Source organism: Actinia tenebrosa, unplaced genomic scaffold (assembly GCF_029948245.1).
Source record: "Actinia tenebrosa isolate PJP-AT-01 unplaced genomic scaffold, QUT_ActTen_1.0 PGA_scaffold7__59_contigs__length_16204524, whole genome shotgun sequence".
Lineage (NCBI taxonomy): Eukaryota > Metazoa > Cnidaria > Anthozoa > Actiniaria > Actiniidae > Actinia > Actinia tenebrosa.
Window position 1 is genome coordinate 13107639 of NW_028292584.1, and position 12865 is coordinate 13120503.

A 12865-nucleotide genomic window follows, 5' to 3' on the forward strand; every position below is an offset into this window, starting at 1 on the left:
TATTAAGAGCAAAGCGAGGACGAGTTGTTTAATAAATGTCCCGAGAGATTCAAATAATTTATTCCCTTTATATGTAACCGGCGGCAAGGCGCTCAGCTATGAATCAGATTGCAAGTGGTTTTGACAAAAGAATTTATTGAAAAATTCACACAACTTTACAATACATGAAAAAAAAACGGGAACGAGATTACAGGATATCTCTAATGAAAACAAGAAAAATATTTACAATGAGATAGAATAAATTTGTAGCTTATCTAAATAGCTAAAAAGTTATGAATAAAATACAGTTTTGCTAGATATAACTAGAAACGGAAATACGTAAATTACGTCACAGGTAATTTGAATATTGCATACTGATTAGCAGTGTTTACAATACGCGAGTGAAAATTACTAGGTTGCAAAGTTTAATGTACAAGTCGGTAAACCGTTTAAAATGAACTAAACCAATGGAAAAAGCAATAGGAAAAATTGACTAGAGGTTAACTATGGCTTTAGGTAAGTATTTTAACCTTTGTTTATGACAAACTAAGAATTACACGGTTTACTGAACACGCGGTCGCGACAATGACCTTGAGTGTAGAGTTTAAGTAGCGAACAAATTAAAGGTTGGAAAGAAAAGGTCTTTTATCCCGCAGTTAAGGCTATTTATCGTAGTAAAAAGGTTAAACAAGCGAGTAAGGCGGTAGCGATCCTATAGTAAACGTTTTAAAGAGTTTAAAAGACAAGATACACTCAGCGTGATTACTAAATTACTACTGCGTGAATAACTTTGTACTAAATTACGCGCTAATGCGACTAGAATTACTACAACATGAAACGAATGCTTAACAAATATGTAGAAAATCTAAACTATAAAATATAACGACTAGTTAACGATATTAACATAGATTTGTCCTAAATCTATCCTAGGTATAAGTGTAAAAGGCTTCAAAGATTCATACCTTTACATCGTAGAGAATTCCTTGTCTTGATATGTGCAACGTCTTCAAGAACTTTTACTACACTGATTTAAGCTTAGTTTGGGCCTATTTTTATGGAAAAACCTGCATTCTTAAGACCTTACACATCCTATGCAATGTTGCACGCCCTAGGCGCAAACAGGATGTCCCAAACACGAACTTACGTAAACAAGCGCCAAACCTAGGCATGACTCACTGTAATGTAATTACGTACGGAAATTATTTCTTGCTTACGCATTTTCCACGCAAACAGTTAACTAAAGAATTACATTCCTATGTGTATACGAGGCATTCCTAATTAAAAATATAGATTTATGACTAAATAATTACTGTCCAAAATAGTGTCTTTTGACTCTGTCACATATACAAGTTAGTTAGTTACCAAGAAGCGTGAAAGCGAACAAGTTAAAGAAATAGATTAAATTTTAACTGACTCGAAGAAAAAGGTTTCAAGTTATGACTTTATGGCCCCGAACAGGGGCTATAACAACGGAGTTCGTAATGCATACGAATCGATCTAAAGGAGACGAAGCAAAGACTTGATCAGTGTAATTGCATAAATAAAATAAAATAAAAAAATAAAATAAAATAGAGGATATTGCATGGACGCGCGGAGATACGAATTTTATCTTCAAGTGATGAAAAGATCTCTCACGAATCCGTAGAAATAGAGAAAAATAGATATTTCATTGGTAATTATATAATAATAAGCCTTTATCTCTGAAATTATTATCTCTGAAATTATTATCTCTGAAATTATTATCTCTGAAATTATTATCTCTGAAATTATTATCTCTGAAATTATTATCTCTGAAATTATTATCTCTGAAATCATTATCTCTGAAATCATTATCTCTGAAATTTTTATCTCTGAAGTCTGAAGTCCCTTCTCGGCTTTCGTAGCAAACAATATAACCGTGAAACTTTAGTAATACTAAATAGCACAATTTCATGCAAATTCCATTGTTTTCTATTGTTTAATTAGCACTATTTTGTACTATTTAGTAATTAGTGTTTCACGGATTAATTGTTTGTACTCTATCACGAATGCTTTTATTCGACCCAACTGACTACTGACCTGGCTAGATCGAGTTGGGTTGGATCGATCTCGGATCGAAATAAACTTACCAGTGTGGACGATCCTAAGAACCTAAATTGGCCCTTTTATTAGTGGAATGTTGTCAGAGTGATAGGCACTTTAAAAACTTGATATTATTTTTTTTTGTTCATGAGTTTCAGTTTCCATTGCAAGACAGTTTTTGAGTTAATTAGCAGATGTGGAAAACAAATTTAAATGATATATTGGGCTCTTACATGTAAAGAGGCAATATGTCTTTATCACATTACATGTAAAATTGATCCTAAATATAAATGTTTTTCTTATCTGCCTGTTTGCATAAAAAGGACCAAAAACAGCAAAAATAGTAAGAAACCACAAATAAAGTTTGTTCATTAAAGTAAGCCCCCAGCTGCTAGCGCTTATACTCTTTGGTCAAAATAAGAATAAATAACAAGCTCTTGGAAAACTGCCAAATGGCATTCTAAATATCTTCTTTTTTTTTTTTTTTTTTTGCATTTGAAATATATGCTAGATGGTGGCTCATTTGATTATATGTTTATATTTTTCCTTTGCTTTTATGCATAAATTTATGTGACCAACCTAAATCATATAACTTTCATCATTATTGAAATTGCAACAGCTCTTGACACATTATTTAGAAAATTAACCATCTGTATAATATTTTTCTCAGTATTACATGTATGTTTACAAACATATCTACTCTATTTCTATTAAACACATTATCCAGAGCAAATTTGTTACCAGTCCTTACCTGTGGTTACCTGTCCTTACCTGTGATCACCTGTCCTTACCTGTGGTTACCTGTCTTACCTGTGATCACCTGTCCTTACCTGTGGTTACCTGTCCTTACCTGTGATTACCTGTCCTTATCTGTGATTACCAGGCGTATCTAAAATGCGGGTAACAGGTAATGGGTAACAGGTAATGGGCAACAGGTAACGGGTAACAGGTAACGGGTAACAGGTAACGGGTAATGGGTAACAGGTAACGGGTAACGGGTAAAATAAAAAAGAATAAAAAACTGACTTGATGTTTATTTAAACGGTAAACGCTGAGAAGATTAGACGTTGAGAAGACGTCGCTTCAAGTCAAAATATTAGCAATTCATGTTTTGTAAATAATACTAGTCATTGCAATATGCAATTGGAATGCTGCGAGTGCCATACAATGATATAAAGGGATGTATACCAATGTCAATAAGATATAAGTTACATACAACAAAATATCCAAAACCGTCTAGATATAAATAACAAGGACGAACGTAGGGCATTACTTATGTGTGTGCTCCTGTATACTTATATAAATATGCTCCTGTAGATGTTTTGAGGTATTAAGGTGTACCAGGGTCCCCTATACCCCCTCGCAAAATGCATTCACGTAAAATTATTTGGCCAATTCCCGCCTCACGTAAAATTCTTACATTCCCATTCACGCTAAAATCGAAGTGATCACGTTTCACGTAAAATCAATTTTTCGTATCACGGAAAATAGCAAAATCTTTTGTACATTCTTTGTTCATGGAAAAACGTTTCAAGCATTATAATAACAGATTTATCTAGGAATATCAAGTATAATATGGAATTATTTCAAATGATATTCGAAAATGATTAAATATTGCTCTGTTGATTGTAATGCTCCTTTGTAGAGTACTGCACAAACACTAAAATCGTGCAACGAAGAGTACACGCGTAGTTTTCATTAGACCGTGAACCAAAGTGTACAACTAAAATGTAAAAGATTGTATTGAATACGCTAAAGCTTATTTAACGGGTAAATGCTATCCACAACTCCAAATATCACTAATTATGCTATATAATACTAGTCTAATTCTGTGTTTTTCTATTCAATTAATTAGCACCATTTTGTAGTAAATAGTGCGAACTTTTAGTGTTTGTACTCAATGTTTATTATTGCTTCTTTCTTAATTAAAAATGATAGAAAAAATGTTTTGTCATCTTTTTATCTATCTAATTTTCCCTAAATGTCTGACAAACAAAACAATGTAAAAGAAAATAAACATTGCAGCCGAATGCACGTAGAATCGTAGAATAGTATATAAATCGTATGAGTGGGTAACTGGCCGTAACAGTTACTGCATAGTTAGAGTACGGTTACGACAGCAATTTAGAATGTTTTTATAGAAATTACGGTACGGTCACGGTACAGTACGGTAAATTTCGCACTCATACGAAAACTGCTCTAAGTATGTACTGTCAGTTATTTTGGAAAAAATGCTTTTTTTCTACTTAGTTTTTCTTAAGTTACCATGTCGCCATAAATAAGCGTAGAGTGCAGTCAATAAACCCACGAAATACTCGTAATTTTGTTTACACGTAGATAGCACCAAATCTATATCTTAATTAGATAGTAGAGTGAACGCACTTAAACCGTGAAATTGTACTATCTAAATTGTGCAAGAGCAACATTTAAACAATAGAAAACAGAGGCTTCTGCACTATTTTGTACTATTCAGATTTTGTACAATTTCACGCTTTAAGTGCGTTCACTCTACTGTTTCAAGGGTTTATTGACTACACTCTATACTAAACTCTAGTCAAAAATAACTCCAAATTCGTTGAAGAGAAGACGCTTGTGGCTGTCTTTCAACTGGCCCAAGACATCTTTAGATATTAGTAGCTTCCCATCGCGGACGTCAGACTTTTTGAGGTCAGCACAGCATGCCTCTGTGGGGTGAAAGAAGACTCGCTCGGGCTCAGTTGTAATCCTGACTTTAATTTCACCACGTTTTCTAAACACTCTACGTTCACGATGCATTATAAAAATATCGTAAGGAGCAGGAGGTGGTGGCGAGGATGGCTTGTCGCGCACCCGTCCCTTGCAGCCATAGCAAGTGGTTGCAGCAGTATTTTTTACCATCATCAGTTCGTAGGGCTCATCCTCTGAGAAAACATCACCGGCCTGCACTCTATCCCCATAAGTTCCCACATCCCGAGTTAACTTGTCGGCTCCTCTCACTCGTTTTCTTTTTTTCTGGTTCGCTTTCATCCCGGACCCGCTTGGAATGGACGAGCGAACCATGCGGTCAAGAGGGGCTTTATATGAGTCCAGAAAATGCGAGAGCTTTCCAACACAGTGTGCAACGGCAATCGTGTTTGCACAGATGGCATGTTCTTTGTACCGGGGGCAGGTGTCATCGCATACAACTTTCCCACTTTTTTGAATGTCAACAGTGTGAACTGTGGATTTTGAAAGAGAAATCACCGTCCTTTTATTTGTGTTATTTGGGAAAGGACCGACTCCTTTCAGTTCAACAATCTTGGACGCGTTCATAAAAGAACCTTTCAAGAATTCTGGTAGACTCGTATCTTCAAACTTTCCTAATGGGGTAGCATGCTTCTCCTTGCTCTCTACCGTAAATGGAGTGGCGCAAGACTTTAGAGACAGCTTTGCAAGTCGTTGCTGCCTCTCGTTGGGTGTCATCGAGGACCACTGTTGAATCGTTATCTCCAGGTGCCTGTAATTGGGAGACAGCAAAAATTGTCCTTTCCTCAACAAAGCTCGTTCCTTCTCTCTGTTTACTTCCTCAACCATACTACCAATTATCTTTATAGCTTCGACCCATGTACATTTCATACTGGGTCTGTACCCAGTGGCATTTTCAAATTTGCTTTCGCGGATCTTCGATTTGTATTTAAAATTGTTGCATTCCTGGGCATTGTTATAGAAAAACTCATCTCCAAGACCAGCTTTTCTTCTAACACCAAGAAGCATGCCATTCTTTAGGTCTTCTTGAATGTATGTACGATAGAAACGCCGTAATCACAGGTAAGGACAGGTAATCACAGGTAAGGACAGGTGATCACAGGTAAGGACAGGTAATCACAGGTAAGGACAGGTAATCACAGGTAAGGACAGGTAATCACAGGTAAGGACAGGTAATCACAGGTAAGGACAGGTAATCACAGGTAAGGACAGGTAATCACAGGTAAGGACAGGTAACAACAGGTAAGGACAGGTAATCACAGGTAAGGACAGGTAATCACAGGTAAGGACAGGTAATCACAGGTAAGGACAGGTAATCACGGCTTTAGAATTTGTACATGAATGAATATATCAATAAAGTGCTTTACTGGGTTTTCTGTGTTGAGATTTGAAACAACTACCGTACTACCAGTAACTTGATAGCAGATTAACGTAACGTATCAGTGAAACACACGCCCTAGTAAATGGTAAGATAGTGCGTTATACTAATACGTTAAATTTCAATAATAAGCTGCTCTCTCAAGTTACTTAAGTTACTTACGTTAATCTGCTATCTAGATTAATTTTGGTTGACGTCATTTAAAATATTTTCTTGTTAAAGCTAAGATTCCAAAAAGAGACTAAGCGATTATTTTGTTTTTAAGCGTGAGTAACAGATGCCAAGCGGCAATATTTATTAAACTGGTATATATCTCCACGCTAGGCTTTTCATCAAACAAGTTCAGAGTTTGAATGTTATTGACATCGCTAAAACATGATAATGTCGATACTTTTCCTTGTAGATGCAACATTCAGTTGGCTGTGTGTTATTTGTCTCTTTTTAATTGTTTCATTAATCTTTGAGTGTTACATTAACCGCTGCTTTTTCTACTTTTCTTTGTCAGAGCTCAGGTAATAGCTTGAAAATGCGATTTAATTAAGATCTTCAGATACTGCTCCAAAACTAAAGTATAGGATTTTGTTTTCCTTGTAGATGCAGCTTTCACTTGGCTACATTCAGAAGATTCAGTAAGCTTCGTTCGAGGCGAAGCTGCCCGACTGAATTGGACTGTTGATGTTGGTTCTGGTTTCTCTTGGGATACTGTGGAAATACACAGGAACAAAGAGAAAACTGATACTGGAAAACAAGAAGTAATAAGACTAATCGAACCAACAGGAAGAAAAGATGTGTACCTCGCTAACAGAACTGGTGATATAGAATTGAACGTTACATTTTCTTTGGATATCGTAAACGTCGCTTTTGAATTGAGGAACCTAAGGGCTGCAGACGAAATGTTTTACATTATATTTGTGTTGAACACTGACAGGAAATTTTCTGAAAGTTACACGAAATTGATAGTGAACGGTGAGCTGCTACGATATTTACCACAAGTTTAGTTTAATTTGTAAGAGTTTTGTTATTATTAATTCACAATAGCTCAAAAACATTCTTCAGGGTGCCGGCTCTCCTTTTGCGATTCAATTATTTCGCTGCCTCCTATATCTTCTGCACTCTGCTTTACTCTGAACCAATAGACCCTTTTGCTCAAGGCTGCGTGCAGCATTCAACTTGACGGGCCACAAAACTGAAAAACACAAATTCAGTAAAATTGAGAAATTTCCAAAGACTGAGGTATTAAGCCACTTTTATCAAACGCGAGTAGTATTTTTTAATTATTTCTTCATGAACAAAGAACCTATTTCCATAGAATAATACTCAATTAACAAATCACACTTATATTTTCTTTTGTTGACAAAAGGGACTGGAATAGACCTTTCCCAAATCCAATTCGCTTGAGTTACCGCGAAACGAAGGCTAGAAGTCGAGGTTGAACTGAACTTTTTGATTTATTTTAGTATACGAGCGAAACAGCGATGTAATCGAATGATCGATTTCTTTCTATTTCATACTCTTAAAGATGCTGCAAGAAATACAAATCAAAGCACAAAAACATTTTAAAGTTTGAGTCTAATAGGGTTCTTAGTGCAGAGTCGGACCTTTTCCCCTTGGCTTCCATGTTTGCAGAAACACGGCAAATTTGTAGAAGGTCAAGACAACGAAAATACGAGAAGAAAATAATTCAAAACGATGTTCTGCTGAAACAATTTCTTTTGAATAATCGAGTGGAAAAAAAAAAAAAAAGAATCGAAATAGAATTCCCGTCAGTACAACTCAATGACTACCTGAGCGAGTTCATTATTTATTGCAGTCCGAAAAAAAGACAGCAAGAACATATAACAAACTTCCTAATTCTGTGTTTGCTACGGTTTCGAACGATATTCAAAGATAATAAAATAAAAAGATTCAGTATTATAAACTGAAAGAAGGAGAGTCCGGAAACAAAACAGAACAATTTCAGTCAAGCAAAAAGGGAAAATAAGGCGGCGAGCGAAACGATTCCGCTGACAGAAAGCGAAAGGTGAAGTGAGACTGCTATTTTTATGAGAAGGAACTGATTGAACGCAGTTTGGTTAAGTCATATTAACCTCACAGGGGTTATCAAGAAACTAGAGAGTGCACGTTTCAGAACAATGCAAAAATACGCCAAATATCAACAGGTGAAGAATATCTAGAAAGTTTTTGAAAGACCGAACGTACAAGACCGAGAAAACAGGACATATATAAGACAATTTACTTCAAAATTGTTTTAACCCCGTTTGAGCGATAAAGATCCCGTTACTTTTAAGACATATGCAGGAAAACGGCCAAGAAAAATGAATGCTGATGAAATGCCCTTTTACCCGGCTCGCTATAATAGATAGCTCCGGCCCAAATAACGGTAAAAGAAATTAAATGAATGCTGATGAAGTGCCTTTTTAACCGGCTTGCTATAGTAAATAGTTCCAAAAGAAGTTTCATTTACTAAAGTATCTGTCTTTGGATTTCTTTCCAGTCTTGGCAGAATCCACATCGATCAACATTTCTCCAAACCAGACTGGTTTTTGTCTTGGAAGTCTTGCAACTATCTCGTGTACATCCTATGCCAAGCCTCCTGCTAACTACTCTTTGTATCGTAACACAAGGCAGATCCATGATAACAGTACAAGTGGAGTGTTTAGTGTGACATTAAATGAATTAGGCAAGAAAAACTACACCTGTGTATCGTACAACACCGTGGGGTTTGGTCAATATAGAAATTTGCCGCTTCTCGTTAAAGGTACTATGGGAGTACTAAATCTCTCTTTCAAACATTTGATGTTATTTCATGGTCATATATCTAACAAATAAAACTGGTATTTCAGTGCTCCGTTCAGTAATAAAACATTCAGGACGTGACGTAAAATCGAGCGAAGTGTAAGGAGAAGCACGAGACGTAATTGAGTGCTTCTCCCACTTCTTGAGTGCTTACGGCGCTTCCTAAGTGCTAACATGTTAATTTATCATTATGAATATTTAATATAAAATTATAATTTGTTCATGATGCTAAATAAAGTACTTATGTAAGTATGTAATTGGTATTATACCATAAGCGTTTTCAAAACGATTTTAAAATGACCTTGGTTCAGAATTAAGAAATAGTACGTACTGCAACTTTTACTTTTTCATAACTTTCATAACTTTGAATTACTGTTTTGCTTCTCTTCTTTCATCACAACATTTGAAGTGTATTGCCATAGAAACATACTACTAACACCATTTGACATTTGTGTGAGGGCAATTATTAAATCCCTCTAAATAAAAACTCAACATCTGATGCAATAGTCGATACAAAAAAAGAATGCAATGGAATTAGGGTCTACTGTGTATTATTAATCTATTTCACGGGTTTGGTGACTTTCTTTGTGGATTCAAATAAATATTTGATTCTATGCTTTTCTCTCTGTAGAACCCCCAAATATTGATGGATGTAAGGTTGCTAGTATGAATATGATCAATGGTGCAGTGGTCGAAGGAGAAAGAGTGACGTTGTCGTGTAACATCACTGGTAGTGATCCACTGTACATAACATGGGCCGATGGTAGTCAAGTGTGGAATCAAGCGAGCCTGACGTTTAATTCTGTCAACAGAGAAAATACTGGAAATTATCACATGACAGTCAACAATGGCAAGGAGTGCAATAAAACAGCATCGGAAAATCTCACACTCAGTGTATACTGTTAGTGTTATGTCACAATTGTTATTTTAGTGATCTGAACCTAGTTTTGTTATACAACTTTTCAAATTGTCTCGTCTATATCGATCACATGATGTGATGGTGTGTTAATGTACCAATGGCAATTGTCTACCAGTTGTTTTAGAATAGCCTAAACTAATAGCTACTAGCTAATTTAATTATTCATATGCTAATACCTGGCCATAAGAGCTGAGACTGTGTGTGTCTAATGCATACCCCATTTTTTCTCATACTAATTATCTTCATGATCATCATCATCATTATCGTCATCATCATTATTGTAACTGTTATAGCATAACTGTTAAACAATGCCAGAGAAAATGTTTTACTTTTTCCTAGTTTTGAGTTAACTATATGCGGTACTTATTGGTAAGATAAAATATTAAGCAACTTTTTATTTTACTTTTTTAAACGGGCAAAAAACTTAATGCGCCAAAAATGACCGATCTATTGCAAAAAAATCTAATTGTACCCCTCTTTGACGAGGAGCAATGCTAATTTTAAATATTGGTTATGGGGGCGTTTAATAGCGGTCACGTGAGATGGTCTGAATGTGTTTTATTTTTAAGTGAGTTCCCTAAAATTACCTGTACCTCTATTATTTGCAACCTGTGAGATTGTCGTATATATCTATTATTTATTTAACTATCCTATTCAACAATATTGCAGTCCCTCCAACAATCATTGTGTTGATTTGTCAAGGCTGTCAAAGTGGAGTTGCCGTCGATAACCAAACCATCACCTTGTTGTGTAATGCTACTGGTAAACCCATGCCAAACATCAGATGGATGAAGAATGGAGAACATTACAATGGAAGCAGTTCAGTATCAAGTCCAGTGAACAAGCTTGTCTACCAAAAATTTGCAATAGGCGACACAGGAAATTATACCTGCATTGCTGACAACGGGGTTGGCAATCCGGGAAGGAAATCATTCATTTTATCTGTTAACTGTAAGTGAAGATTTAATATACTCAATGTACATTTTGTCATGCGAAAAGAACAATTCATTTTCATAAGGGAACTTTTTCTAGCTATTGATTATCATTGATCAAAGTGAACAAAAATGTTAGTCCTGAAACTAGAGAATAGCGCTTTATGGTTGCATGCTTGTAATGTTACTTGTAATGTCATATATATGCTATAAATTTCAATTGAAAACTAGCTTTATATAATGCCATCAAAAGTCGCTTTCAAGCGCACGTTGAAAATTTTAACATTACTTAAGGATATTATACAAAATATGAATGATGTAGAGTGGTTTTCATAAACCCATGAAACAAAGTGTACTAATTAGAGTGCAATAAGAGTAATAGTCAGAATAATGAAATAGAAATAGAAAACAAAAGAGTTAGAGTGCAAAAATACTAAATGTGCCTAATGTGTATTTCACGGGATTATGAAAACCACTCTATTGTTTTACGCAATTGCCAAATTACTGAACACAAAAATGTAATAACTGGTATATCAAAGAGGATTGCTGGTTTTTTTGTTTTTTTTTGTGTTTTTTTTCTTTTTTTCTCTTAATCCAATCTCGCTTTACCAAGAAAGGCCACTGACTTTCATCTCAGCTCCCACCAACGAACTTAGTTTTCATTCATATGTAAGCGAAGCTGATTGTATGAAAACTGGCCTTTAATTACATTACAATGCATTCATGCTTAACAAGGTTGTATTGTAATGTATGATGCGTTGTTATTTTCCAGACAGACCAGAAAATACCAGCATTAAGATATCTGATGAGAAAAAGGTCTTCTGTAAAGGAGATTCGATACACGTTACCTGTGCGTCACACGCGAAGCCCGCCCCAGTTTACTCTTTGTATCGTAGTAACGTGTTTCTTGGTAGTAATGCTATTGGTATCTTTGTTGTTGAACTTGCTGAGAATGGAAATTACAGTCTTACCTGTATACCAAATAATAAAGTTGGTATTGGACCAAGTAAGAGCGAAAGTGTTACAGTAAAAGGTAAACCAGATAATATACCATAGCATGGCTGATAGTTATGTATGTATTTATATATGCATACCAGGAGAAAATGTCAATGATAGAGTAGAGTTGTTCCTAACAAAAGCGTAGGGGATGCAAATGTACGCCTTAGCACCTTGGGAATGCTAATGAGCAAAAAAAAAAAAAAAAAAAGCGCTCGAACTGCATGCATAGATAATCATTGTATTGTTAAGATATCTGGCTGTCTGTGAAAAACGTGTTTTGTTTTCATTTTTCACTGTCAGCTCATTGCACATGTCTTAAATTCTACCTTACTTTCAAATGTAATAAAGCTATTTTTGCTATGACGATACAGGGACCGGTTGTATTGAGGGAAGATAGCGCTATCAGATGGATAAATCGATAGCATATTAGGTAAAATGTCATTAAAGATATCCCCTTTTTCCCTACACTTCTACCTCTTTCTTTCCCGATTAACAGGATCGATTTAAAAACAGACATCCTAAAAAAATCCAACTTCGAATTTATTCATAATTTTCAGAGCCTCCCAAAATCACCAATTGCCGTATTAATGGTACTCTAAGTACGAGCCAACCAGTCGTTGAAGGGGATGTGGTAACAGTGACGTGCAATAGATCTGGAAGTCCTCCTCTCACTGGAAGATGGACCAAAGATGGACTTGCGTGGAATGGGAATGATCTTATATTCAACCCAATAAATCGAGCAGATGCTGGATCCTACAAGTTTATCTTACACAATGGAGACGAATGCAATAAAACCGAGCAAAAAATTCACATATCTGTTTATTGTAAGTAGACTTGCTTGATGATAAAGAAAATTCCATTGTTTACAATTAAACCCTATAGGTCGTCAACGTTAATTCCGGTCTCGTGTGGGATTTTTATCACCTGCATAGCAAGTTTACTATGGAAATGTACACCAGTGGATGATTGCGAAAGGGAGCAGGGCTTGCTCCTCACTGAAGTATGTTAATCAGATTTATGACATTCATTCAGCTGATTGATATCAAGCCCCTTCTTTATATCCTAAAGCAGTGTCGA

At 35.7% G+C, this 12865-nt stretch overlaps 2 protein-coding genes across 3 annotated transcripts in view; one reads left to right on the forward strand and one right to left on the reverse strand.

The window, feature by feature from the left end:
- The window catches only part of LOC116292003 (hemicentin-2-like), a 33084-nt gene that overhangs the window by 638 nt on the left and 19581 nt on the right, over positions 1-12865 (forward strand). Inside the window, exons 1-7 of one of the 2 annotated variants that reach the window (XM_089039821.1) lie at positions 250-495; positions 6737-7108; positions 8637-8900; positions 9570-9839; positions 10527-10808; positions 11562-11822; positions 12346-12612. In XM_089039821.1, the coding sequence (XP_088895947.1) occupies positions 486-495; positions 6737-7108; positions 8637-8900; positions 9570-9839; positions 10527-10808; positions 11562-11822; positions 12346-12612 (1726 nt within the window). In that variant the 5' untranslated portion in view covers positions 250-485. Of the gene's footprint in view, positions 1-249; positions 496-6736; positions 7109-8636; positions 8901-9569; positions 9840-10526; positions 10809-11561; positions 11823-12345; positions 12613-12865 lie in introns of those variants that run through there. The other variant, XM_089039822.1, reaches the window with a different exon arrangement.
- Positions 4005-5776, reverse strand: LOC148905689 (uncharacterized). The gene has a single exon (XM_089039843.1). The coding sequence runs from the start codon at positions 5770-5772 to the stop codon at positions 4591-4593; it is 1182 nt and encodes a 393-aa protein (XP_088895969.1). The 5' UTR covers positions 5773-5776; the 3' UTR covers positions 4005-4590.